The sequence below is a fragment of the Yarrowia lipolytica genome, chromosome 1A (genome assembly GCF_001761485.1).
Source record: "Yarrowia lipolytica chromosome 1A, complete sequence".
Taxonomy (NCBI): Eukaryota; Fungi; Ascomycota; class Dipodascomycetes; order Dipodascales; genus Yarrowia; species Yarrowia lipolytica.
The window spans coordinates 1512868-1539246 of NC_090770.1; the positions used below are offsets into that span (position 1 = coordinate 1512868).

At 48.0% G+C, this 26379-nt stretch overlaps 11 protein-coding genes and 5 non-coding genes across 16 annotated transcripts; 8 read left to right on the top strand and 8 right to left on the bottom strand.

The window, feature by feature from the left end:
- Nucleotides 1-362: 362 nt before the first annotated feature.
- On the top strand, nucleotides 363-2096 carry YALI1_A15132g (uncharacterized protein; the record flags this gene model as incomplete). Its single annotated transcript, XM_500086.3, has 1 exon — nucleotides 363-2096. One exon carries the CDS (start codon nucleotides 363-365, stop codon nucleotides 2094-2096), a length of 1734 nt encoding a protein of 577 aa, XP_500086.3.
- A 1986-nt stretch (nucleotides 2097-4082) lies between these two features.
- On the bottom strand, nucleotides 4083-4531 carry YALI1_A15172g (uncharacterized protein; the record flags this gene model as incomplete). Its single annotated transcript, XM_068281798.1, has 2 exons — nucleotides 4083-4391; nucleotides 4439-4531. The coding sequence occupies 2 exons, from the start codon at nucleotides 4529-4531 to the stop codon at nucleotides 4083-4085; spliced, it is 402 nt and encodes a 133-aa protein (XP_068137899.1).
- A 334-nt stretch (nucleotides 4532-4865) lies between these two features.
- Nucleotides 4866-5129, bottom strand: YALI1_A15178g (uncharacterized protein; the record flags this gene model as incomplete). Its single annotated transcript, XM_068281799.1, has 2 exons — nucleotides 4866-4965; nucleotides 5011-5129. The coding sequence occupies 2 exons, from the start codon at nucleotides 5127-5129 to the stop codon at nucleotides 4866-4868; spliced, it is 219 nt and encodes a 72-aa protein (XP_068137900.1).
- Nucleotides 5130-5696: 567 nt separating this feature from the next.
- Nucleotides 5697-6158, top strand: YALI1_A15185g (uncharacterized protein; the record flags this gene model as incomplete). Its single annotated transcript, XM_068281800.1, has 1 exon — nucleotides 5697-6158. One exon carries the CDS (start codon nucleotides 5697-5699, stop codon nucleotides 6156-6158), a length of 462 nt encoding a protein of 153 aa, XP_068137901.1.
- A 195-nt stretch (nucleotides 6159-6353) lies between these two features.
- On the top strand, nucleotides 6354-6791 carry YALI1_A15192g (uncharacterized protein; the record flags this gene model as incomplete). Its single annotated transcript, XM_068281801.1, has 2 exons — nucleotides 6354-6541; nucleotides 6584-6791. The coding sequence occupies 2 exons, from the start codon at nucleotides 6354-6356 to the stop codon at nucleotides 6789-6791; spliced, it is 396 nt and encodes a 131-aa protein (XP_068137902.1).
- Nucleotides 6792-9869: 3078 nt separating this feature from the next.
- YALI1_A15227g (uncharacterized protein) lies at nucleotides 9870-10916 on the top strand (the record flags this gene model as incomplete). Its single annotated transcript, XM_500087.3, has 1 exon — nucleotides 9870-10916. One exon carries the CDS (start codon nucleotides 9870-9872, stop codon nucleotides 10914-10916), a length of 1047 nt encoding a protein of 348 aa, XP_500087.1.
- A 3639-nt stretch (nucleotides 10917-14555) lies between these two features.
- On the top strand, nucleotides 14556-15956 carry YALI1_A15274g (uncharacterized protein; the record flags this gene model as incomplete). Its single annotated transcript, XM_500088.3, has 1 exon — nucleotides 14556-15956. One exon carries the CDS (start codon nucleotides 14556-14558, stop codon nucleotides 15954-15956), a length of 1401 nt encoding a protein of 466 aa, XP_500088.3.
- An 857-nt stretch (nucleotides 15957-16813) lies between these two features.
- On the top strand, nucleotides 16814-16902 carry YALI1_A15297r. The gene has a single exon. It is a non-coding gene; the product is annotated as a tRNA-Ser (tRNA).
- A 393-nt stretch (nucleotides 16903-17295) lies between these two features.
- Nucleotides 17296-17382, bottom strand: YALI1_A15302r. The gene has a single exon (XR_011031460.1). It is a non-coding gene; the product is annotated as a YALI1_A15302p (non-coding RNA).
- YALI1_A15303r lies at nucleotides 17383-17468 on the bottom strand. Its single transcript has one exon. It is a non-coding gene; the product is annotated as a tRNA-Trp (tRNA).
- A 274-nt stretch (nucleotides 17469-17742) lies between these two features.
- Nucleotides 17743-18243, bottom strand: YALI1_A15311g (uncharacterized protein; the record flags this gene model as incomplete). Its single annotated transcript, XM_066094048.2, has 1 exon — nucleotides 17743-18243. The coding sequence occupies one exon, from the start codon at nucleotides 18241-18243 to the stop codon at nucleotides 17743-17745; it is 501 nt and encodes a 166-aa protein (XP_065950120.2).
- Nucleotides 18244-20138: 1895 nt separating this feature from the next.
- On the bottom strand, nucleotides 20139-22025 carry YALI1_A15349g (uncharacterized protein; the record flags this gene model as incomplete). The annotated part of the gene is made up of 1 exon (XM_500089.3): nucleotides 20139-22025. The coding sequence occupies one exon, from the start codon at nucleotides 22023-22025 to the stop codon at nucleotides 20139-20141; it is 1887 nt and encodes a 628-aa protein (XP_500089.3).
- Nucleotides 22026-23774: 1749 nt separating this feature from the next.
- On the top strand, nucleotides 23775-24254 carry YALI1_A15366g (uncharacterized protein; the record flags this gene model as incomplete). Its single annotated transcript, XM_068281802.1, has 1 exon — nucleotides 23775-24254. One exon carries the CDS (start codon nucleotides 23775-23777, stop codon nucleotides 24252-24254), a length of 480 nt encoding a protein of 159 aa, XP_068137903.1.
- Nucleotides 24255-24354: 100 nt separating this feature from the next.
- Nucleotides 24355-24695, bottom strand: YALI1_A15373g (uncharacterized protein; the record flags this gene model as incomplete). Its single annotated transcript, XM_068281803.1, has 2 exons — nucleotides 24355-24479; nucleotides 24530-24695. The coding sequence occupies 2 exons, from the start codon at nucleotides 24693-24695 to the stop codon at nucleotides 24355-24357; spliced, it is 291 nt and encodes a 96-aa protein (XP_068137904.1).
- Nucleotides 24696-25380: 685 nt separating this feature from the next.
- YALI1_A15382r lies at nucleotides 25381-25469 on the top strand. Its single transcript has one exon. It is a non-coding gene; the product is annotated as a tRNA-Tyr (tRNA).
- Nucleotides 25470-26224: 755 nt separating this feature from the next.
- Nucleotides 26225-26296, bottom strand: YALI1_A15391r. The gene has a single exon. It is a non-coding gene; the product is annotated as a tRNA-Ala (tRNA).
- Between the last annotated feature and the right edge of the window lie 83 nt (nucleotides 26297-26379).

The window sequence follows — 26379 nt, forward strand, 5'->3', positions numbered from 1 at the left end:
GAGTGCCTCAAGCCCCCCACCCACATGGTCCCGATGGATCGACTGGTGAAATTTTTTTCCCAAGGTAATTTCAATAGTGTAAGGTACTTTTCAATTTGCCTCTTTTCGCAGAAGAAGGACCCAAATTCAACCTCTTGTACGACGATAGTAGACTTGGTTTGGGTTGACTTTGCTTTTATCCACTTTTCGTTTGGAGCTCAACTCTCGGCGGTGGTTAGCTTCACAGTAGTTTGCAACTCCAAAGACTAACGCTGACAAGGCCACTGGCAAACTCAGCGCGGTGGACGAGGATGGAGGTGTATATAACCTGGGGGGGTCCCGGACCGAGTTGAGCAGTCAAGCACAACCACTCCAACTCTTCAATGGCCGATAACAACGTGACCGAAGGTGGAAACGCCGCCTTCCACAACTATGTCAACGACTTTGCTCACATTGAGGACCCCAACGAGCGACGACGACTCGCCCTGGAGAAGATTGACAACGCCAGCTTCGGCTGGGAGCACATTCGAGCCATCACCGTCGCCGGTGTTGGTTTCATGACTGATGCCTACGATATCTTCGCCATTAACCTGGGTATCACCATGATGGGATACGTCTACTGGGGTCAGACCATCAACGGTCCCGGTAAGCCCCCCACCTCCACTGCCACTCTGCTCAAGGTGTCCACCTCGGTTGGTACCGTCATTGGACAGTTTGGTTTCGGTATTCTTGCCGATATCGTTGGCCGAAAGCGAATCTACGGCTCCGAGCTCATGCTCATGATTGGAGCCACCATCTCCCAGTGTATGGCCGGCCATTCCGAGGCTATCAACTTTGTTGCCGTTCTTACCTTCTGGCGAATTGTCATGGGTATCGGTATCGGAGGTGACTACCCTCTGTCTTCCATTATCACTTCCGAGTTCGCCACCACCCGATGGCGAGGTGCCATGATGGCTGCTGTCTTCGCCAACCAGGGCTGGGGTCAGCTCATGGGTGCCATCGTCTCCATTGTTTGCATGGCTGGTTTCAAGAACCAGCTCGAGCCCTCTCACAGCGCCAAGGACTGTGGCAAGGTCTGTCGACAGGCCCTGGACATGTCCTGGCGAATTCTGGTCGGATGGGGTTGTGTCCCTGCCATGGCCGCTCTCTACTTCCGACTGACCATTCCCGAGACCCCCCGATACACCTTTGATGTGTCTCGAGACATTGAAAAGGCCCAGAAGGACATTGAAAAGTACACCAACGGTGACACCAGCGGCGATAACTCCGACAAGAACGATGAGATTGAGGCTCTGCGAGCCAAGGCCGAGGCCCTGGCCACCCAGCAGGCTTCTTACGCTCCCCCCAAGGCTTCCTTCAAGGATTTCTGCCGACATTTCGGACAGTGGAAGCACGGAAAGATTCTCATTGGTACCGCCGGCTCGTGGTTCTTCCTGGATATTGCCTTCTACGGTCTTGGTCTGAACAACTCCCAGATTCTTAAGGCTATCCATTTCGATAAGGGAGACAACCTGTACTCTACTCTGATGAAGAACTCCATCGGTAACCTGATTCTTGTCTGTGCCGGAGCCATTCCCGGATACTGGATTTCTGTGGTCACCATCGATACCATTGGCCGAAAGCCCATTCAGATTGGAGGTTTCCTCATTCTGGTTGCTCTCTTCTGTATTATCGGTTTCGGATACTACAAGATCCACGATGGAGGTCTGCTTGCATGCTACATTCTGTGTCAGCTCTTTGAAAACTTTGGCCCCAACACCACCACCTTCATTGTTCCCGGAGAGGTGTTCCCCACCCGATACCGATCTTCGGCCCACGGTATCTCTGCCGCTGCTGGTAAGATCGGAGCTATTATCGCCCAGGTCGTTATTGGTACTCTGATTGACCACAACTGTGCTCGAGACGGTAAGCCCGCCGGATGTTGGCTTAACCACGTCATGGAGATTTTCGCCCTCTTCATGCTCTGTGGATTCTTCGTCTCCTTCCTCATTCCCGAGACCAAGCGAAAGACCCTCGAACAGCTGTCCGAGGAGCTGCATGGTGAGATCCAGTGGCGACCCCCCCACGAGATGGAGCACTCTTCTCATGACTTCAATGAGGAGGAGAAGTCGGTCTAATTTCGACCCTCTTTTCTTCAGCTCCGCTCTTTTGCTTCTCACCGCCAAATTATCAGTTTTTATTTGAGTTTAATGTAAAGTCTTCTAACCTACATATGATGCAACCGTATTCGCTTAAAAGTATTTATCGCATAACCCAAAACGGCCACAACGTGCGTAATCCATTGGCTGTGGTTCTTCGGTCTCGGAAAGCCAAACGTTTTGGTGCAACTCTCTCCTTTTTTCATGTATCTAATTATTGCGAAAGCCCCATACGGCTCGTCACCAAGACTGAAAGTGTGAAAATTTTCACTTGTAGGCGACCAAGTTTTTTAGTCGAGATTCGGGGTCAAGGAGACGGATCAAGAAACACACCAAGAGACAGAACAAAACACTTGTCCTACTCCAACGCCCAACCAGTATACACCCCGCTGAGACGCCCACCACGCATGATAGTATCAGAGTGAAACCCAGATTCATTGTATATGCATCGATATGGCGTTATCATAAACCTATCAGTAGCAATAGTGTTTCTTTGTTAGCCCAGATGTGCGACCGTATTGAGATGCGGAGAGCCACCATCACTGTTATTATTATTATTTTCGCACTAACGGCCAAACCTGCTGGAGATCCCGCTAGTCGTGCCGCCGGTCACACGACCAATTGGAGAGCAACTGTGATCTGCTCCACAGGATTCGTTGGAGCCCACCTACTGCAAACGGCAATGCTCCGTGGTAAGACACTTGCCATCGACAATGGCAAAGGACCACGCATCGTACCGAGTCAGCGTTTAAACCATAGGGCTGTGCCGCGCAAATTGGACTACCTAGAGCTAACAGCTCAGCTTGCTTTAGAGCTACACTAGCGCATTCGTTTTGCAGAGTCTTTTCGGCTGGCTCAACCTTGTGGTATGCTGACATGTCCAAACATGTGTGCTTGGCCCCCTTCGTGGCAGCCCAAAAAGCGCGATATATAGTCTTTGGCGGAGAGCAGACACCATATGACCGGGGTTCAACGCAATTGCGTCTTTGAGGGATTACAAGTCGAGACAACGTCGTCTCTGAGCTCGCTTATAGCCGCACTCCGCTAGCATTGCTTTACACCCGATAAACGTTGGGCACACTTTTTGTAAAAAAGACTGATTTCGATTATTCCAATATACCCCACCGCCATGGTCTGGGGCTTGACGGCCGTATTCGCCAGTCTACAGAGGCGGTTTTGCGCACCGAGCGAGGCACGCAGACCCCTGTGGGGGCGCCGTTGTTTACACGCAACAAAGAGCCCTGCCAAGAGCCATATCTCGCCGGTACAATGCGTACCCGCCAAACTAACTTTTGACAAGCTAGCATCAAGCCTCGCTTTGCTTTTTCCACAGGGTTGGCGCTAGTCCAAAGAAGGCCAGGATGGTGTGGTCTGCAAACACGTGCCTGGATATCGTCTCTTGGCACACGTCTTGGCTACGTAATCTCGCCCTTTAGCCGGTCTTGGCCATCGCCACTAGGTCACGTCAGACTCTTGGCGTACTCGGGGCACACGACACTCGTCCACGCTAGATGAGTTGGAGCTCCGCCGGCCCCGCTCAGACATGATCTCGCGAACAAAATGTCGATCGAGGCATATACGGTATTCCGGGAAATATCCACTGTGCTGCTCTGGTGCTAAACTCTGTTATATGTCCGTTTGGCTCTTGGTGGAATGTTTATGTGGAGGTAGATTTGGGGGTGCACCGGCCGCTTAGGAGGTAGGTAGTGTAGGTTTGGCCGTCTCTCTGAGGTCGGCCGAACAGTCGGACAAATGAGCCTCTGTCGGTTATCTCCATTCGATCGTGGTGACCATGATAGGTTGCATTGGGCTCCAAGTCGGGCTCCGACGACCCCCATGCTAGCGGCAGCTTGTTGCCAGTATAGTAGTATCTCTCAGCGAGTTTAGGGCTGTCAGAGAGTAGCTTGAGTGGGCTTGCAGGGTCCAGATTAGGCGAGTTGACAACTGTTCCAGACTCGGTCATGATTATTGATACAGGTTTGATAGGCAATGGGGATTTTCTTTTGGGCTGTGTTTTTTCGGGTCGGGGACCCCCTCCAGGACTGACGGCTCGACTCTATATGAACGACATTGGGGGTCTTGTATTACCATTGCCTGGGGTTTCGCATTTTCATTAATCGAATTTAATCGTTCTTTTAATTGCGAATCAATGTTCCTCTCCCAGGAGCTCTCTTCCACCTCTAGTTCGCCCACGTGCGGGATACCGGCCTGTGATTGGGAGCTGGGATGGTGGATGAGGTGTTTTATAATAAGTAGATTAGCTCCAGGCGCCAACTACAGTTTGATAATAGCGACGGTTCCAAACTAAAACCAAACCAAACCTCGAACCTCAACTCTCTCCCTGTCTGTCCGTCGCCATCCCCGACGTTCCAACTTGTAGGCTGGATTGGGTTGGATTTGAAAAATTTTGTCATCTAGATTCGATGGTGTGACGAGCAAGGGCGCAATTAGACGGACAATTGTGGTTATTGCACTAGTGAATGTTCAATCGGCCCACCCACTTGTCCAGAATCCGACACTGCTCCTAGAACATGCCGAAGAACAGTCCAACACCAGCCAACACCAGCCCAAGACCTCATGCCGATGAGCTGTATCCTGTCTGGAATTTGTCCCTGTGCATGGACGGTATCAACAAGCACGGACGGTACGAACCAAGCACGGACGGCATGAACCAAGCACGGGCGGCATGAACCAACAACGGACGGCATGAACCAACAACGGACGGCATGAACCAACAACGGACTCTAGCTACAGAAGACGCACAGAGCGACTACTGCACTTGTAGGTAGCTGCCGATGCCGTGCTCGTACAGTAGCTCAACGTGTTCGTGATGTGGCTACTGTATGTACTGGCACTGAACTCGTACGATGGGGATTGGTACTTGTGCTAGAACCGCATCTGCTCATTCCAGTGACCCGCAGCAGGGCGTATTCTGCATTTCTCTCGTCTTTCTTCCACGTGCTTTTGTCGCTCTTGGTATGTCTGCACTTTCACCTCGCCTGTTTTGGACATGGGTGAGTGTTTCCGTCTTGTCGGTAGGTTAGAGTTGCTAAGAGTCGTGTGCAGTGTCGTGTGCCAAAAGTCGTGTGCCAAAGTCGTGTGCCTTTTTTTATATTTTTTTTACCCTTTAGAGTCTGAACGGTGCATGGTGGATGTAGACATGGGTTGAGGAGGGCGGTTGATGGGCGTTTTCAGACCCGGTAAGAGGCGATTAGGTGTCTCCAAACGCTGTTACAACGGATATGTGTTTGCTCGATCCGTTTTCCCCAGTTTTCTGATTTTTCCTGATATTTTTCCTGATTTTTCCTGAATTTTTCCTGATTTTTTCCCGTTTTTTCCCGTTTTTTATCGTTTTTTTTTATTATCCCAAAAATACCCAACTCTCCATTATTTCCGACTGTGCAGATTCCCATATCAACCCAATCTCCATCAAAACACCGCAGCCAAACTCTGGCAAAAGTGCAACATGCGATACGGACACGGTGGGCGGTGGGCATCGATCAACTGGCCGTAGGTGCATCTGGGCTGGAATTACCCCACAGTGCAGTGCTAAGCAGTGGTGATGGAGGATATTGGGGGATGGAAGATATTGGGGGATGGAGGGAGAGGACTAGACCTCTCAGTAACAGTGCAAGCAGTACATGCAATACAAGTAACACCCACCAACACACGGACCAGACGAGACCAGCCAACTGCACAGCCCTACCAGGAAACGGCAGAGCTTGTGGACACAACAGACTGCGACAAGGGACCCGCTTTGCCAGTGTTATGCAGGAACCATACTCTTTTCCTTTTTTCGGACAGCCGGCACACGAGCTTGACGATCAAACCATATCGGCCGAGTGCGACGTATCCTTGCATTTTTTGCATGTTGGCATGGGGCTGGCGTGTGAAGGAGCATGTGCAAAGGGCCGCGCAGACTTGTGGAGTGCTGCCGTACGAGTATCGGTGTACGACAAGGTGGTTTGTACAAGGTGGTTTGTACTGTCGGACATGATCATCTGTACCTTGGCGTACTGTACTTGTACAACCACTTGGTGATCAGATATAACCTAACAGACTAATCGACCGAGGCATTCATACTCACCCGAACCAGCCTAAACGAGATAACCCCCACAGTTGGCCGTTAGGTTAGAGTCTTGTTCGGTTCTTGGGTTCTTCAGCTTTTGTTTTTCCGCTGCCCGTCATTGTCTTCTCTTTCTTTGTGCTCCAAACCTTTCGCCAGGGCCTGGACGGATGCCGTATTCAAACAGGTTCATGTATGGAAATGACTTTGGATACGGCCTTGGATACGACCTTGGATACGACCTTGGATACGACGTCGGCTGCGATTACGTGCAGAGGGAGAGCTACATGTTCCATGTGCGATGCCGTGTGAGAGGTCTGAGGACTCACTCTGATGGACATGTCTCAGATATGAGTTGGTTATGATAATTTGGTACTGGCCAAGACCCTGGTCTGGCCAGCTATACCTTCTACCTATACATATCTTGCGTCAGCAATAGCTGCAATAGAGGACAAGATCTACGGCGTATTCACCGATGCGACGGTACAAGTTTGGCGCCATTCAGAGTTGGACTTGTCGTTAGTCTGGTTTGGTCGTGTGCCGTCTATTCTAATGTCTCACAGGTGGCTGATAAAGCCTCTTATCGATCTAATCTAGATGGTGTGTGACTGGAGAGAAATGACGAGAGGATATTCAAGGGGGCGGACGATTGATGAATACCAACTTGAGCTCACAGATTCAACGCAGCCAGCACTTGGGTCGCAGCGACGACGCAGAGCTCTTACTAGAAGGGTCTCAAGCCACCTTTAATTAGGGTGAGACAGAACTATGATAACAGGATAGTTGCAGAAGCAAAGGGCCACACAACCTCTGCTGGATAGAGTCACGTATTGAATCGTGCGAGCAATCTTCGGTCCGATTTTGGGTGTGTCCTTGGATACTTGGTTTCTGGATTCTGTGTTTGAGGGGCCCTATGGCAAGTCTACGGAAGGGTCTAGCCGTGGGATCCATGGTTCCTGTGCAAGACCTTTCTTGTGGTCAATAGTGCGATAATGGGGTAAGCATCAATAACAGGGCATCAACGCCAAACTTGTCCAAGAAGTCTGCCAGGGTCAAAAGAGGTGTTTGTATAGGAAGATTGAGAGAAGAGCTGTGCTAGTATGGGACAGAGCTGTGATAGTATGGGACAGAGCTGTGATAGTATGGGGTTTGTAGAAGCAACTTCTCAAGTCGCCAGTTCGACTCGCTCGATATTGAGCGATTTATGGACCCACCATGGTAGCTTTAACCATGACCCTATTATTGAGGGGACTGGCCGGTTCTAAGACCAAAGAACAGGAACTGGATATAATAGTGGTATCATTATGACAAGTCAAACGTATCCGTCGTTGGCGTGCTAGACATTACACTCCAGTTTCAACGTGTTGAGGTTGAAACTGGAGTTACTTCTTACTTCCGGCAACTGTACCCAAGTGAGGATAGAATTCTCACGTGAGCTTACTTGACTGATGCTCTTGCAGATTATGTCTTATCGGAGGCCCTGCACTTTTGGTGTTTCAAGAAGCTTCACAGGTCTCAGTGTATCATGTCTGAAGACTGTCTGTTTTAGATCAAACATGCTCATTTCGGTGTATCAACCGTCATATAGTTGCTTCTAAATGAAATCAATGGTTTTTAACAGGTCTGAAGACAATGTAATGGACGTTTTCTTCTCCTCGTTTGCATAATTCTGGGTCATCTCTATCCTGCCCTGTTCCATCCTTTAGCGTCCTGAATTCTAATTGGCGATGTTTTTCAGGAGGTGAGCTTCCAAACTTTACAAGGTGGAAAATAGGATGCCGTTGTCGCGGATATCCTGGAGGTGTGCAATCGGTTGAACTTATGTGCTTACAATGTGTGTGTAGGCGGCTAGATTTCCGATTTTTTTTTGATTTTTTAACAGTATATACATTCATTTAATATGATGTGTGGAACCCAGAGACTGGCAAAAGGTCAACTAAAAGTCTAACCAACTCAGAGGAATATTATAATATTATTAATATTTTCAATAGAAAGATCAAAAGCAAAGTTATACCAAAAGGTTAATTTTTTCACAGCAAAGTTATAATTAAAATGAATTGGTATATGCAGAAAAAAAAAAAAGTTATAATTAAATGAATGTACTGGTAGCTATATGCCGAAAAAAAAATCAATACAAAAGATGAAAAATTAAAATTAATATTAGATTATTTAAAAAATCATGGACTTGGTTCATGATGGCGCATTTGCGGACCATTGTAGGTGAATATTTGTAGTAATTTTGTAACAGAGCCCGAACCAACTTCAATAGTACCATCATACAGCCCTGAAGCTCTTCACCGTTCGGTATCTGATATCCTCTCGATTCAACTACAGTAGCTACTGTACATACTTATGGATTCTCACAACTACCGACTTGTACAGTATGTACTCAACAAAACCCATGTTAGAAACACGCGCTGTCGGATCGAAACTCGCTGTGTATTCCACTCAGCTCTCATCCTGGAACGGATCCATATATGGTCCCGACAACCGAAACCCTAGCAGTGGACTTCACCAGTCGTCTGTCAGCTGACATAAAGCCTATTGTTCTGGAGCAAGCTGAGCGAGTAGGGAGTAGGGTATGATTATGACGACGATTATAACGATTATGACTACGACTGCGACTGCGATTACGACTACGACTGCGACTGCGACTGATAAGCCTCTCGTATCTTCTGAGCACCACTTGTCTGTGTTTATTCAGCTTTCGGCGCTCGACATGCCAATGTTTTGTTTTTCAATGTATATATTATTATGACTTTTTTAACATCTACAAGCCCATATCGGAAATCAGATAGTGTATGTGCGATACCGCCTGCAGGAGTGAGTGGGGTACAGTACAGTACGTCGCATTTCTGGAGATGGTGTGCTTTAACGAGACGACCCACGGCGTTCGATTCACATGTCGACAGTCTTGCGCGACAACCCATAGCGATGGCTCGTGTGTATGAGTCCATAGAAGAATCGTAAAGAATCGATAATCCGCAGCCTTGGAGTCCCCTTCGGATTCAGCCCTCGGATTCAGCCCTCGGATTCAGCCCTCGGATTCAGCCCTCGGATTCAGTTATCTGTCTGCCCAACCTTGACAAAATGCGGGGTCGGGATGCAGCTCAAAAGCATAACGAAACAGCCTCGTTCATACCCGGCCACAGTACAAGTCCAACAAACGCGACACACAATCATGCATCGCTAAGACCGCTAACTGCGGCGATAGCAGAGGTGAGGGTTCGGAACGCCAGGACGGAGGCAATTTGGAGCCGCATTATCCGCATCATCCGCATCACCGAATCGCAGCAACTCGCTTCGGCCGATACTGCATTTGCCACTACTGTATCGCTCAAGTTAGTTTGAGGGGACCGAGAGGGGAACACGGTGAGCATGGAGAACTTCAATTGTGCGATTGAATCGATTAAACTGCAATTGCACAATCGGAGACCGTGGAGATTGTCGGGTGACGCACGTACACATACAGTATCGCCTGTACCACCCTACCCAGCACGTCAACTGCAGCTGTTCAACAGACGTCGAACCCCCACCATCTCAAAGATGACAGGAGACAAGGAGACGGACTTTCTATCGTTTTTGAACCCTATTATTTCTGCCTCTTGCCTTATATAAAGGTCGGTCAGAGCGCCCTCTTATCATGGTCCCCACTTCCAATCCCTACTTCTACACCAGCATCAAACATGACAATCCCCAAGACCCAGAAAGCCATTGTGTTCGAAACCTCTGGAGGTCCCCTGGAGTACAAGGACGTGCCTGTGCCCGTGCCCGGCGACCATCAGATTCTCGTCAACGTCAAGTACTCGGGAGTTTGCCACTCTGACCTCCACGCCTGGATGGGAGACTGGCCTCTACCCACCAAGCTCCCTCTTATCGGCGGCCACGAAGGAGCCGGCGTCGTGGTGGCCAAGGGAAAAAACGTGACCACGTTCGAAATTGGAGACTACGCCGGAATCAAGTGGATCAACCAGGCGTGCTACACGTGCGAGTTCTGCCAGGAGGCCTACGAGCCCAACTGTCCCAAGGCCCAGATCTCGGGATACACAATGGACGGAACCTTCCAGCAGTATGCACTTGCAGATGCTGTGCAGGCAGCCCACATTCCCCAGGGCACAGACCTTTCTCAGGTGGCTCCTATTCTGTGTGCCGGAGTGACTGTTTACAAGGCCATCAAGACCTCTGGACGAAAGGCAGGAGAATGGTTGGCCGTGACAGGTGCAGGAGGAGGACTCGGATCGCTGGCGGTGCAGTACGCCAAGGCCATGGGTTTCCGAGTGCTGGCCATCGACACCACCGAGGAGAAGGAGAAGATGTGTCTGGAACTGGGAGCAGAGGTCTTTGTGGACTTTGCCAAGACTGACAATCTGGTGGCACGAGTTCAGGAGATTACTGGAGGTGGCCCTCATGGAGTCATCAACGTTTCTGTGTCCGAGTTTGCCATCAACCAGTCTCTCGAGTACGTTCGGTCCGTTGGAACTGTTGTTCTGGTGGGTCTGCCTGCTGGAGCTGTGTGCAAGTCGCCCATCTTCTCGCAGGTGGCCCGGGCTATTACCATCAAGGGCTCTCCTGTGGGTAACCGAGCCGACACCCAGGAGGCTCTGTCATTCTTTACCCGAGGATTGGTTCACTCGCCTATTCATGTGGTCGGACTGTCTGAGCTGCAGAAGGTGTTTACCTTGATGGAGGAGGGAAAGATTGCGGGTCGGTATGTTGTCGATACCAGCAAGTAACATGGCGTGACATCGAGTTTGGTACAATGTGAATTGACATTTTTATTCATTTATCGAGTGTACTCGAACGTTGACGTAGTGTTTGGTGTATGGACCTTTTTGAAGTCATCGTTTCATACTATGATTACCTTCACAATTGTGAACTGGGATATATTCTGAGAGAGGACCAAAATTACTCTCTAGTCCAGTTCAGAGAAGGTTTATCGTGCATGAAAACTTGCATTATCGCTGCTAGATGTGATAGATATAACTGATTGTGGAACGATGAATGGTACTTAACGATCCATAAAGCCTTCAGCACTGTTTGTAATCGCTGTATCAAGTCTTATGTTTATTGACCCTGATGGGAGCTCTTACAAAATGGGTAACCAATGATCAGAGATCTACTTCTAAGAAAAATCGACCATATTTTCGTTTTTTGGAGATAATTTGCGGTTGCATGACTTTTGCAAACTTTTTAGGGGAGTTCCAGTGAACTGGCTCCATCTCTCATGGTTTTCAGCAGATTTTGTTAGCGTCTTTACGGTAGGCACAAGACTGTGGAAGTAGAGAACTGCTGGAGAGCTACAGGTGTTAAAATACTGAGAAACTGAGGTTGTACTTGTATCATTTAATAATAACTGACAACCACGAGATTATTTCTTGTCATCGTCAGAGATTCTGCCGTATGACTCACAAGCGTAGGTCCATCAGTAATAACCAGGCGTTTAGTACATACCAGTACTCGTTAAAATATCAGATTATTCAATCAATTAAACACTGAGACTCGGAAAATAAAAACCCTGCGCAACAACCATCCGGTCATCATCGTTTATTTCCCTTTTGGAGCTCTCTTGTGGCCGTTTGGGTTGGTTCCTGTTACAGAGCCCCTCTGCGGCGAGACGTAGAGGGGTTACGACGTGACGCCTGTATCTTCATCCAATCTCATCCTGGGCAATATAGCTTTACTGTTCGTCAAAGTTGCCGTTTCACTTCAACTTCCGTATAACCTCTCGCTTTCACCAGCACCATCGTAAAACTCTCAGCCACTTCTTTTCAGCCCTTGTCTCTCTGGCGAAAGATTCAGCTCCAAATGAGACTAAGACACCATCAACGCCTCCTTTCGAGTTTGAAAAACAGTCATTCCAACTCCATTGTCAGGAAGGACCATCCAAAGAACGCCAGACCATCCAAAGAACGCCAGTATTACACGTTCAGAGGCCCAGAAGATGGGTGTGGCTGTGCTGGCTTTAGATCAATCACATGTTTTATATTGATATTGGTGAGCTATAATAATGGCACTTCGTATTAACCCCAAACTGTTCCAATTGGTAGCTTCACCGCTTCTCCATGGACTTTGGACGTTCCAAACCCTCTTGATTGGCAGCCACTTTGCTTTTGCATATCTCTACTACAAGTAAATGTAGTCGTAGTGCGGTGATGGGACGTGAAAACTATTCGTCCTGCCCAACAACTCCCACTTCTGTCTACTCGAGTGACACTACTCTCGGTAGAGTATAGGTAGCACGCTTAAGGGCCATCCAGTTCCAGGGCCAATTAGTCCATTCAACAGAGTCCTTGTCCTGCAACCTACACGGCAGAACCGCACCACCTTTATCCAAGTACATGGGTGTACTGGGATAAGGCACAAGGACTTTATCAAAAAAGTCTTTCGGGAACAGGATGGGTCCCTTTTCGTTATCTTTGCTTTTCCCTATCTTTGCTTTTTTCTGAGGGATATGATTCTGTTTCAAACTGCGTTTCGGTTTGGCGCCGTTGGTGCAACGTTGAGACTTGACTAAGGCAAGATCTAGCCATATATCACGCCCATGCCTTGAACTGTAACTGACTTGGAGGGAGAACAAATGTCTCACTCTTGAAGTCTAGTATTAGTCAGGGTCTTCAAGAATGTGACATCTACTTCTGACCATCTACATTCAAACGCTCACTTTACGATGTATAGACTTGCTTACTCTATGAACTGACCAGACGACGACTTCTCTGGCTTTTACTCGGTACATCTCTCATCCATCTCAAGCATAGAGTCCACGTCGAAGGAATCGTGATCAATGGACTCCCGATAGGCGGACTCCTCATCGAAAGGCTGCTCCTGTTGGGACAACCTGATGACGGCAAAGAAGGGACCCCAAAACAACCTGCCAATTGCAAAGAACCAAAGCCAGTAGGTCAGCAACAGCGCTGTTTGGAGCCAGCTGCCTGGAGAAGTGTCCGAGTCGTAGAATGAAGGGGAACTGGAACAGAGGAGGCTCAGATAACCAGCTACAACAGCTGACACCGCATGACACAAGACATTCATGAGCTTGTAGAAGGCGCTGTTTTTGTTGCTCTGTCGAGAAGACTTGAAATAGTCAGTTTTGGACTCCATTTTGCGAAAATTACTACCAAAGAGTTGTAGAAATGTGAGGTGTGGTTGAACTGTGCAATGTCTTCTATATATACACACTTCACAGTCTATGGCATGCTGAACAAGAGCTTTAGGAAACATGTGTATGGACGCAATGACAATAAACAGAAAGTTGTCGATGATTCTACATCTACAATCAACTTCACATGGAATTCACGTCCTTGCCAGGGTCTGACACCCTGCCCTATCTACCAATGTAGTACATTTACACTGAGTTGAAGATTGTTGTAGTGGACTTTCGGAGTTGTTTACAAGGGAGAAATCACTTTCAGGTTTAATATTGCCATAGATTACTCAATGTATTGTTTCACCAATGTTTATGGCAGAGATGGATGAGATGTGGAGATTTATGGGAACAGCAATAGTGGTCATATGAGATATGGAAGAGGAACCTCTCATAAACTTCATATGTTGAAATCAACGACGATAATTGACCTTTTATTGGTGTCTAATAAAAATCTTCAGTCTATATATTTTGAATGTTCGAGTACTGAACGGGATATTACGAGTACAGCTTTTTTGGTACGGGATTGACTGACTGTATAACCAACTCATGGATTGGAAAGTTGCTATATCATAGACATGGGGGGTCAATAGTATGGGTCAATTCATATAAACAACATCCTTGTCTAATATTAAGAGGCATAAATATACTGACGATGTACGACGATATTCTATGTCAATGTGTTTCATATCACCATAGCATATATCATACAGTGTCAAGAATCCATAATACTTGGTTCCTGCGTGCAATTAACCAATTAAACATCTCAAATGAAATCTGACATAGAATATATAGTCCCCTGTTTCATATTGTGCCATATATTAGTAATATATCATTCTGCATAGAATACTGCGCTGAGTGAATACGACTGTTGGTGTTTGTACTGTCGCTGTAGCTGTAGCTGAAAAAATGGCTCGTAAATATGAGCAATTACAACTTCTCAGTGATGATTGACGACTCCTCACAAACTCCTTGATATCAAATTGCCCCATTCTTTTGAAAACCAGTCCACCTGGGTAGGTTTCATTTCCGATTCATCTTAAGCACATCTATGCACAACACCATAAAGTATAGACACGATAACACCCATGATTGGTCAACAGGGGCATAAAAGTACTCTTTGGGCCCTGCTATGTTGTATGGGAGTATTACCACAGTTGTCCAGGGTACAAAAAAACCGGTATATATACAAGTGATTCCCCCTTCAATTTCCCCAGCATCCGTTTCAGCCATGTCTCCTTCCAAGTACATTGTCGATACCAACGAAGATTCCCAGGAGTATGATTTTCTGACAATGTCTGTCCCGGTTGTTTCAGTCTCTTTTGAGGAGCTTCTGTTTGGCCCAGACAGTCTGACGGAGTTTCTTCCCCTTCCTAAGGAGTCCCCTATTGACTACTCCTCCATTGAGCCCATTCCCTATGTTCCGGAGAACGGTTCCCAGCTCATTGTCCACTCGACTAACCCCATCTGTGGCAGATCGGAGTTCCAGGACTTCAATCACGAGACCGATCTCTCTTGCACCATGCCTTATGCTGCCCACGATACCCAACTGGCACATGAGCTCCTGTCTCGAATCGCGCGAGACTATGCTAACATTCAATGCGAGTCTGAGTCTGTTCGGGGCATTCTTCTCTCCACCTATGCCAACCCCTACACCAATCTCTTTGATGTTGCGGTTCAGGAGCAGTCTCACGATGACGATGACAAGCATCTGTATCGGTACACCTGTGGCCGAAAAGACGACATCTACTCCTCTGTGTGGTATCGAAATCTCATTGACGGCAACGAGCGGGATGGTGGAGAGCGGTACTGTTCCCCTTGCAACCAATGGTACAACACTCGAAACCATGCCTGGGCCAACCACATGACTTCGGTTCACGGTATTTCCGCCGTCACCAAAACCATCTATCCTTTCCCCTCGGGTGTCATTCTCGGCAAGTCCAACAAGCTCAAGGGATGGTGTCCCAAGTGCCAGGAGTTTGTGCATCTATACATCAAGAAGGTGGGAACGGTGTGGACCACCTGGTTCCGACATCAGGACGCTCACATTCGGAAGGAGATGCAGGACCGTCGGGGAGGCAAGATCTGCACCCCCAACAACCGCCGGAACTCCAAGAAGCGATCCTTTGAGGCGGTTGAGGCAGTTGAAGTTGAGGCCGCTGAAGTTGAAAAACCTCTTCCTTCGTCTTCCGTTGACGTTTCCGCTTCAAACGACGTGATCAACTTCGAGTTCTTGCACAAGAAACAGCGCTTTGAGATAGAGGTTTACGAGTCGCCTGCTTTTGAACCTGGATGCATTCAGACGGACTTTGTCGAGCCCGTTCAGTTGATTGGCCTTACTTCTGAGGCCAATTACTCCATTGGAGAAGTCCAGAACATGATGGACATCATTGAACAGGAGATGAACATCAACGTGGAGCTAGCTCGAAAAGAGGAGACCAAGAATGAACACGATATCGTTAACGACAATACTGAAGAAGATACCGGCGATTCCGAGTACAGTGGAAACACCGAGCAGGAAGACACCGAGGATACCTACACTAGTCCTGAAGAAGACGGTGACTTCAAGTACAACCCTTTCGAAGGACAGTTTGACAATTACGACGGTCTTTTTGGAGACTACAACTTTTAGAGACGTTATTTATTTTATTTATTTTTATTTATTGAAGTACATACAGTACACTGAATAAGTATTTTTTCTGTGGCAGCCTTGAAGAGGTACAGTATGTACTGAACATATCTTGTACACTGTGTATTTTGATCAGATGTTCAACCATTGAGTGGACTCTTAACTATCTAACAATTGTAAAATTATTTGTCAGGTATATACTGAGACTGCTTTGCATCTAGGTCGCAAATCGCCTATAGATATTGTAATAGGACGGACTGGCTACGTACACATGGTCTAGCGCTCACCGACTCCCCCAGCTTTGCACTGGGCAGATCACTGGGCGCGGTGTTTTTTATTTATTTCTTCTAGGGAAATACATTTCAGCCGCTAGAGGCGTATAAAAAATAATAAAAAAAGCAAGTTACACCTTCACATCGGAGTCGGATTCAGTTGTTCAGAAGAGCGCAAGACAATCGTGCTCGCGTGTTCGCGTATTCCTCCTGGTCCTTCTCTTGGATGATAAATATATTAACAATCAAACAAAACAAATAATCGGTAGTCGTATCAGACACTGTCTTTTTGGCTGCTGAGAAACTTTTTTTAATAATTTTTTTAATAATTTTTTATTCTAATGATTCATTACAGCTATATAGCCGGATTATTGGCGTTCAATAAATCATACACTTCTGAATCATAGCGGTGTGCGCTGTGAGGCGCATGTAAGTTGGTTTGTCGACGCTTCGTCTCGTTCTTTTCTTTGTCGTGGTCTCGTGGTAGTGAAACATGGCTAACATATCAAGACTCGAGATTCTCATTTTTTTTTATTCTATTTTTTATTTCGGATATAGTCTCGATCTGATCTTTTCATTTTCGTTGTAGGCATCCTGGCCGAGCGGTTAAGGCGAGAGATTAAAAAAATCTTTTGGGGTTTCCCCGCGTAGGTTTCGAATTTCCTGCGGATATGTCGCCATTTTTTGTTATTCTGTCTTTTACCCAGCCTCTGTCTCGTCACCTGGGACTGCCATCTTTTTTTTTTTTTTCTTTCTTTTCTTTTGTAATTATTCTAATAATTCAGTACAGTAGTAAGCCATTTTCTACGCCAATCACGTGACTATTTACCTCGGTTGCGGTTTCCAGATTAGGCGTTGTTTTGGTAATAGGCATCCTGGCCGAGCGGTTAAGGCGAGCCCAGTCTCGAAGTCTCAGTATTATTTCTATCTAAGATGAATCCGACAATTCGAGTAACAATGCAAAGGGTCTAAAAATATATATATGTTTCAAGTGGAGGCATCTATAATAATGAAGAATACACTTACAATCACACTTGATCTTTGCTTTTTGTAATTTTTTTAACTTTTTTGCAAAAAATGTGTTGATCAGCTTCAGAAGCTAGGAGAATTGAACTCCCATATATTCCTTGTTAAGCCATCGTCAATCCTTGAGAATTTGACATGGACAGGAATTGAACCTGCAACCCTTCGATTACAACCAAGTTGACTGGAGTCGAAAGCTCTACCATTGAGCCACCACATCAACACTTGAAGTTTCCCAAAAAAGTAGTTGTCCAATGATGAGATCTGCTGAGTAATACGCTCGAAAAAGAAAACTCGAAGATGTTGTACGACTCCGGTAGTAAAATATCTTGTTATTTTGCTTGAGTTATATAATGTGGGAACATTTGATTACTCTATGATTTACTCTACTTACAATATTACTGATTCTTTTCCAAGCCGATTAACCCCCCCAACTCCAGCCACTATCCCCCTCCCAGTGTACGGCATCTAATGCAAACTCATGAGCCAACTTCCTACAACTCCAGGTCGGGAACTCGTCGTCTATGACGCTGGTTTCGTTGCTCTTTTTGCTGCTCCTCGCGCTCGCTCTTCTGGTCAGCCCAGAAGGAAGATCCATCAGAGAGTGAGGAGTTGTCAGGACCCTTGCTCGGGATTCTTTTCTTACGCCAGTTGCGCTTTACTTTGGCATACTTGACTTTGCGCTTGTCACTGCTGTTTTGCAGCTTCTGTTTCTGACGTACTTCAGGCGATTGTGTTTGGTGGGGAAGTTGGTTGGATGCGGGAAGCAGCAAATACTGCATTGTCTTGAGTACCGCATACTTCACCTTGTAATCTTCATCTTCTGCTGACATCTGTGCCACTTCTTCTCCAAACGACTCGGTTCTCGCCAAGAGAACAGAGCCATCCAGATTTCGGACGCGACTCTCGAGCGAGCGCAGGTACGCGTCCACGCTGAGATCATCCTGACTTTCTGACGAGTTGCAAAGAGACGTTTCAACAACTGGGGAACTCATGTTGTTTTGTGTGTCGTAAAGAGTGTATTTTTGTTGAGTCGTTCGAACTCAGAATGGAGATTGCTAGAGTCCACACTATAGCTCATGTACATTGATTGCACTTTAAATAATAACTTGTCACCATAAGTTTTAAATAAACACAATGGTATATATTGTACGTTACATCTATCTACCAGTATATTCGGTATATCTTGACATTTTGAATGACCAAAATGTCAACAAAACTTCACAACAGCACTTGGAGTGTTGGAACGACAATGACAAACAATCTGTAGAAAATCCGTGGACGAAATATCTACGCTGAATTGTGTACAAGTTAATGGAAGCAACTACATCAAATGGAAGCTCCGTGCAGTTACCTACATGTGCACGTATTCAAGGTTTGTAGATAGTAGATTTTGAGTTTTACTACATTTGGATGGCGCTCGGCGAACTTGATGAAAAGTCGGATAAGGAGAAAGGTAACAATAAATATTTGTATAATTGGATTTTTGATTCGTTACAATGTTTTTTCCCACCTCTCATTTCGTTTGAGGGTCTAACTGATTCGTTTATTCTTCGTAATTAAGGTTACTGTCATTTTTAAAGTACGACTATCTCGAACTTTAATATCTCAACCGAGATGACGAGAACTTTTACTAGAACTTGAAAGCCCACGTGGTGGATAAAACTGCACTAGTGCCGTCCTATCTGGAGTTGGTCCCTATAGATCAAGTGTGATCTGTATTATTCCTGGCAGACTCCTGCTGTACAGAGTCAGAGAACATCCATCTCGTGCACATGTGTGATGCGTTCGTTGAGTCCGGTTTCCAAAACCACTTGGTACTGTACAATACTGTATTGTAGTATACGAGAGTCGCGTTTCGGCATTCCTTAGCGACATCTGACATTTCAAAACTAGAAAAAAGTTCAACGTAATCCCACACGATATTCGCGAGATGGTGAGAGCTGACAGTTGTCATCTATAATAACTACTGGGTGTTTACCGCAACAAAACCCATGGGGGAATTGTGCGACTGTGCCATCAACATACTCTCTACTGTATAGTACAGTACTGTACTGTACATGAAATTGTAGGTTGTCTGTCGGGAAACATGTGTTATGATCGGTGTCAATGAATACCGCTTGGAGATGTGTGTGAGAAGTCCTTGTTGGGGAAAACAATCATCAAGTACTGTACCCAAAACCATCCACAATAGACCATCTCTTACACTAACCCGACGAGTACTAGTTGATTTTTCTTCGTCACCAGTGGAGTAACACGTCCATGACCTTCCATAGAGTGCTTGCAGTGCTTCCCGGCCGTATCCACGCTCATATTCCTAATAATTGAATCAGCAACATCGCCAAATTGAAAGGGTTGGACTGGAAACATTATCATGAACTTCCGTCCTTTCCGAAGCCTCACTGAGACTCCAGATCTTTTAACACAACTCAGGAATAAAGGTCTGTACCAACATGCTGTTCTTGTTCCCCGATACCAGAGACTTTGATCCTTCGACAGCAGTCGCACAAGTTCTGAACTCACCCCTTGGTCTTATTACGGTAGACCCACTTCCACTACTGTATGTACTGTACTGTGATATATAGCTAGCTTCGTTCGTGTGCTCTTCATTTAAGTCGCTATTACGAGAAACAGTCGAGTCATAAGCCTGCACTCTGACACATTGCACAAGTTTTTGTCAGACTTGCTTTGTCGGCTACAGGCCCATTACATCTGCTTCTGCTACACTGTAGTGGAACCACATTACACTTGTCCCACTACTCGTGACTCTGGTTAATCTAATGTCATTAATATATAAGTGTGGGAGCGCCGCTTGCGTGCAAGTGCGTCTCACTGAAGTCCTAGGCTAAATGTTACATTCCGGCTTTTCAATGGTCGGTGGTCCTTTACTTCACCGACTATCTCTCTCACTAGAGGTGGGAGAGGCAGGGATCTTGTCAAAGTTCAGTCTCCGTCTAGCAGATCGGGGAATCTGGCCCAGTCGCAGTCGGTTGGGCGTCGACGGAGTTCGCTCCGTGTGGTACGGCGAATGCGACACCTGTGCCGGAGAAGGCGTCATCATGTGAAGATAGTCATTAAAGTTGAAGTTCTGCGAGGGCGTTTGAGGAGCAGCGGCAGAGGTGGGCTGCACAGGGGTGCCTCCCGTTCCCCAGCCGTGTGACGAAGAAGATGGTCGCTGGGCAGGGGACGGAGAGGTGGCGAGATACATGAGCAGATCTGCGCCCTCGTCTCGGTTGTCGTCTCGAGAGTGGGGAGCCCCGAGCTTTCGGGGCTTCTGAGGGGGAGTTCTGGGGGGTTCCAGCGATCGGTTTGCCAGAGCTGCTCCAATAGAATGAGTGTGGGTAGCATGGGAAGGATGCTCTTCGCTCGAATGTTGCTGCTGTTGTTGCTGCTGCTCACGTTCATGCTGCTGTCGCTGCTGCTCCTGATGATGTCGCTCCTGATGCTGTAGCTGCTCCTGCTCACGCTCACGCTCGCGTCTCTCTCGGGCGTCCAGCTCGCTGTCAATGTCCATGATTTCGTCACGGGACAGCTTCATTTGGCTCAGGGCACCCATGGACTGCGACTTTGCCATGGGCTGTGCCTGGGCAAACTGCTGCTGGAACATGTGCTGCTGCTGCTGCTGCATGTGCATATGCTGCTGTTGCTGTTGCTGCTGCGACATGGCAAATGGTAGCTGTTGGTACGACTTTGAGTAATGCAGTCGCGGCGATGCACTAGACCCGCCGGGCGCACTGGTGATAGTTCGGGCCCGTTTCCGCGTCTCGGGGATCTTGGCAGGCGACAACATGGGGTAGTGGTCGAGTTTGGCCTTGGGGGATCCCAGATCGTAGAGAGTGGCAGGCGACTGGGGACCACCAGGTCCATGGACGCTTCCGGGGTAGTTTCCGGGAGCGAAACGGGGTGTGGAGAGCGGGTGGAAGGGCTGCTGCAAAGGAGGAGATGACATTTGGTCGGAAGTGGTCATGTACATTGACCGAGTGGCGTTAGAGGTGTTGTTGGAGTCACTGCCTGCAGTGGAGTTTGTGTGTGTAGAGGTGGTTGTGGAGGTTGCGGAGTTGTTTGTGTTTGCGGTGGAGGTTGACGATGGCGACAGCGGCTTGATTTCCTCGTCGACCCGCTGCTCGATGGTATCAAAGGTGAGGTTGTCCCAGCCTCGTTTGGTTTTGTAGGTGGCGAGCTTCAGGCGCGACTTGAGGTTGCGGGTCATGCGGGAGATTTCTGCCCGTTGCAGCACCTTTTCTGCCGCGTGCGAAATGTCGTTTTGGGTCGGTGTGGCTGCCGCAGACCCCGCGGTGTTGGTTGGCGTGGCCGAGACGCTGTGGTTGTGGGGGGGAGGGGGGGGAGACATTTGCATGGATGTGTTTTGTCCGCCCAAGCCAGGCTGTCCGTTCATCGCCGTCTGTCCGTTCATTCCAGGCTGTCCGTTCATGCCAGGTTGTCCGTTCAAGCCATGCTGGCCACTCATGTGATGGTGAAGTTGCTGCTGTCCATGCTGTCCATGCTGTCCATGCTGTCCATGCTGCTGTTGCGGCGGAAACGGCTTATCGCCCCGCATGGCGTTGGCCACCACCTGGGCGGCGGCCTGTGCCTGGGCAAGAGCCTGCTGCTGAGCATGGACCTGGGCCTTGGAGTGCGCCATGTTTGCAGGCGTGTACAGGTGCGAGTCGGTGACCGTATGTGTGGAGGGCGCGGACGAGGGAGGAGGCATGTCTGTGTGTGGATGCGAGTGGTGGGCCCCGTGGTGAGGATGGGGATGGTGATGGACGGCGTTCATGGCGAGCGCGAGACTAGAGACGAGGTGTTGTCGACGGTGAATGCGTGGCCAGAGAGATGGTGCGGTGGGTAGTGTGACGACTAAAGAGTTTATTGAACGCGACAGGGAGTGTCCAACCTAAACTGAGGCGGTTGGAGCAAGTGATAGCAGTGGAGAGGGGAGTCTGAAAAGCGATTCCGCGGCGGTTCTGGCTGTTTCCGTCGACTCTACTGCTCTAAGACCACTCCTTATCTTCTCCATCGCCCCCACAAACGCCGTCTACATCACTGCGCTCTATCTTTACCCGGTCGTCGGTGGTCTACATAGCAACATGCACATGGAGGACTCAAGACCATCGTTTGTCCCGCACCTTTGACCGAGATGCGCGCGAGCGGTATTTTGCAAATATGCCGCTCGCGACGGTCGCCAATTGTCTGAAAAAAGTGCCATTTTTTCATATTTTTCCCATTTTTGCCCGCTTCAAAAAACAACTTTTCACTCCCTCCTCCCCCCATCCCTGGCTTAACCTAATGCCCAGCTCCAAATCTACACCCGCCATCGAAAACGTGACCGGTGCAGCATACACGCACCAGTGACCCGTTTCGGAGCCCCCGACTGCCACACGGACCCAGACCTCCACTCCAGCACCACCAAAGCCCTTCAAAAACACTGCTTCTCGTTGTCTCAAGTCCGGCCCCTCCGCCAAACCCTATTGTCGGTGCCTTGCGGGCCGCTGGCATGAATATATCCGGGTTATGAACCCGCCGAGCCCACGACGGGTCTCTCCGCGTCGAGCCGATGCCATACGTATATCTTGCGGGCCTGGAGCTCGTCGGGAAGCCCCGTTTCAAAGGCTCCAAAAAGTCGTGCAAAAAAATTGTCCAGCCCATTGACTAATTGGGAATCAAGGGATGTGGGTAAGGGTGATGTGACGCGTTTTGAGTTTGTCTAGTGGGCAGAGCTGAATCGGTATAGCTGTGAGTGCCAGGATACAGCAGTCGCAGTCGCAGTTGCAGTTGCAAGTACTTTGTAGCGCAAGTCGGGCGTTGGTAGTAATGTGCTTGAACACACCTTCGCTGCACGTACTGTACCATATAAAAACATATTATAACCGTCGACATATGTACAAGTACGATATGGTACCTGCACGTCTTGCTGCACAGGGACTTCAGACGTGTGTCTGGTGCCACTCCGCAAGATGATCTGCTTGTGTACAAGTACGGCTGTGTCATTGTACTTGCTTGCACATAGTTGTAGTATATTGTGTAGTTTCTGTGATTAATTGCGTACAAGTACTACAGGTACTGCCCAGGTACCGTACTGTACCACACAACCGCTCGTGTCTCGCCTTGGTAATTAGCGTGTTCCAACTGGCACAGGCACACCGGGCTCGCACTTGCCTAAGTATATAAGGGGCCCTGGGCGCCCTGGAACTCCCTCTTTTTTGTCTCACTCTTATATCACTCTTTTGTCTCGCTCTTTTACACGCTTTATGTTTGCACCCTACTCCTGCCCAACTCCACCTTGGCCGGGACTCTAAAACCAATATGTGCTGCACGCGCTAATACAGTATCACCAAGCAGCGCAGCTCAACGGGTAATATTCATTGCGGCTTTTGTCGTATGCATCGTACGTGTGTCGAGCAACTAAGAGAGACGACAAAATTTGCAAAAAACACCGCCAACAGGGACCGGATATACGTCACGTGACCACCCCCCCCTCCCGCAAGCGCCCGCGCCCGCGCCCGCGCGTGATCCGCCCACTTCTGTCATGGCCGACCGGCTCCAAACACCCGTCACTACTGTTTCAGAAACCCAGAAAAAGATGGGACCCACGCGTCTTGTCCGAAACCTTATTTTCGGCTGGCGCTTGCTTCTTTGGGTCAAGTTGCGGACCGTCGTAGAGCCTCGCCAGGAGGTCTCCAACCGGCGTAAACACGAGAGATTCGGGGCCCAAACAGGATATATTCACATGTTCAAGCTGCCAGAATACCCATCCAAAACCTCACGAAAATCAACCGACTCCAGACGACCATTTCCAAGCCCCCAAATGTCGCATCCACCCTATTTGGTACGTGCTAAACGCTCCAATACACTAAACGTTAATTCCAAGAGCGAACACCGCCAAAAAAAAAAAAAATTATATAAGCGTCGTTTCCAGCGCGGGAGCCGGCGATCACGTGACGTACCGCTGGAATCACGCGACGTTTGGAAGTGTGGGCGGTCTTGTTCTTGTGAAACAGTCACGTGATGTCTGTTTTTCGTTTGCGGCGTCTTTTTTTTTTGGTTTTGAGGAGGATCCACATGCAGTTATGAGGGGCAGTTATGGGGGTCCTTGTATCATACAAGTATTACCATGATTGATTGTTTTGCACAAACGGACATACACTGGCGTTAGTCACGGTGTCGTCGGTCATGGTGTCGTCGGTCATGGTGTCGTCGGCCACGGTGTCCGTCTCATGCAACAGTCGTGTGACTGGACGCTCGTCGGCGCTATCTTAGACGCTTAGTCCGGCTACATTGGACGACATTGTCGTCTAGAGGTGCAGTAGCGCCACACGCTGTAGATGTGGGGGAGTTGGAGTGGGGATGGATCAAGTGAGAGGTTCAGTCTGGTGGTAGTGTTCGAGTGCGAGTGTGAGTACGGTGCCCCTTGTAGTATGTACTGAATGTACGAGTGCGCACTATACATACATCCAGCAGGGCAGTACATACAATATAGTGGTTTGTCTGCCCATGCCTGCCATGGGGTCTCACCAGGTCTCTGAGATACTGTACTGTCGACGCAGACGCTGTACAGTAGTACATACGATACATGTTCAGGTTGTATCGTTCAGGTTGTATCGTTCAGGTTGTATCGTAAAAGAGCAAGTGTACACAGGCAAGGACAAGTCCTCAGCGTCTTATGGCTATCAAAAGCTGGTTTGTAGGCTACCTGTACATACGATGCATGCGAGTACAGTACTTGTACAATACCCATAATCTATCTTGATCTCCTCTTGGAGAACGACCTCCTCTCCCTATTGTGGCCATTAGACCAGAAAGTCGAGCGTCTTAGACTGTAATAATCTACAGTAGGCAGTCTGGGGTGCCCAACCCGATGCTTCGGGTATGAAGTGTCGAGTCTGAAAGTGTTTTGTCAACGGTTGGCAGGTAACACACACTACAGTAGTACAACTGTCTCTGGTTTCAGTGGAGGAGGTGCGAGTTTGTCTGTACAAGTACGGGATCCTTTGCGTGACTTACAATTTCGTTACCGTTCAGTTTACTGTACGTTGAGAAAGGGCTACATCTCTCGAATGTTGGTTGCACGCCTTCTGCTCGCACTACATTCCTCAAACACCACGGTCTATACTTCCAACCGCCCCACAATCCATCTCCCGGTGGCCAAGCTGGTTTAAGGCGCGAGACTGTAATGGAAGCATTTGTAATCTTGAGATCGGGCGTTCGACTCGCCCCCGGGAGAAGCACACGAGCAGTGTCTCTTTTTTGTCAACCATCATGTCTTCACATCAGTATAGGTACCCACCTTCCAAGAGTTGAGAGCTATTCTGAGCAGCTTTGACTGCAGATATTTGTACAGGCTGGTGATGATTCTCTTATTGTAGCACCACACTGTACTATACTGTACATACTATATTGGTACTCGCACGAACGTCATATCTGTTCAAACCAAGGTCCTCCGTTTATGGCAGTGTATATACAGTGGCATATACAGTCACCGCCGCAGCTGTGACCCATTGCAAAGCTCAACCACTTTGGTGACTTATTGAGGATATTCCCATTGTCTGGACGTACATTACGGCTCTTTTCCCTTCTCCAATATCCTCTGGAAAACCTGTTGAAGCCGAAGATAGCTGATGCTGTGCAAGTACGATATGTGAAAGTACCTTTACAGGTGTTACTCTCTGCGAAATAAAAGTCGTACTTGTACAAACACCTCCAGGTTCATGTGACGCCAACCTCAGATTTCATTTCATAGCATTATTTTCTATTTTTGATATTTCATTTTCCCACAACTGACCATTCAATTCTCCATAGACATAGACCTGCAATTTTACTTGCGCAATGATCCTCTGTCAGAAAGGTTTTCACACCGAAAATGCGACTGAATCGAGCCCAAAAGAGCAATGTTGATTGAAAAACAAAAAAGAAACAATTTCATGTCGCTACAATCAAAAAGAGCAATGTATCACTTCGTTTTCGAGCAAAAAAATAGAGTGGACGAGACCGGGTTCGAACCGGTGACCTCAAGCATGCAAAGCCCACGCGCTACCACTGTGCTACACGCCCAAACTACAAAATCAAGCCCGGATTGGAAAGGGGGTATCGATCACGTGATTACTAATCCGCGCACAAATATCGGTTAAAAACGT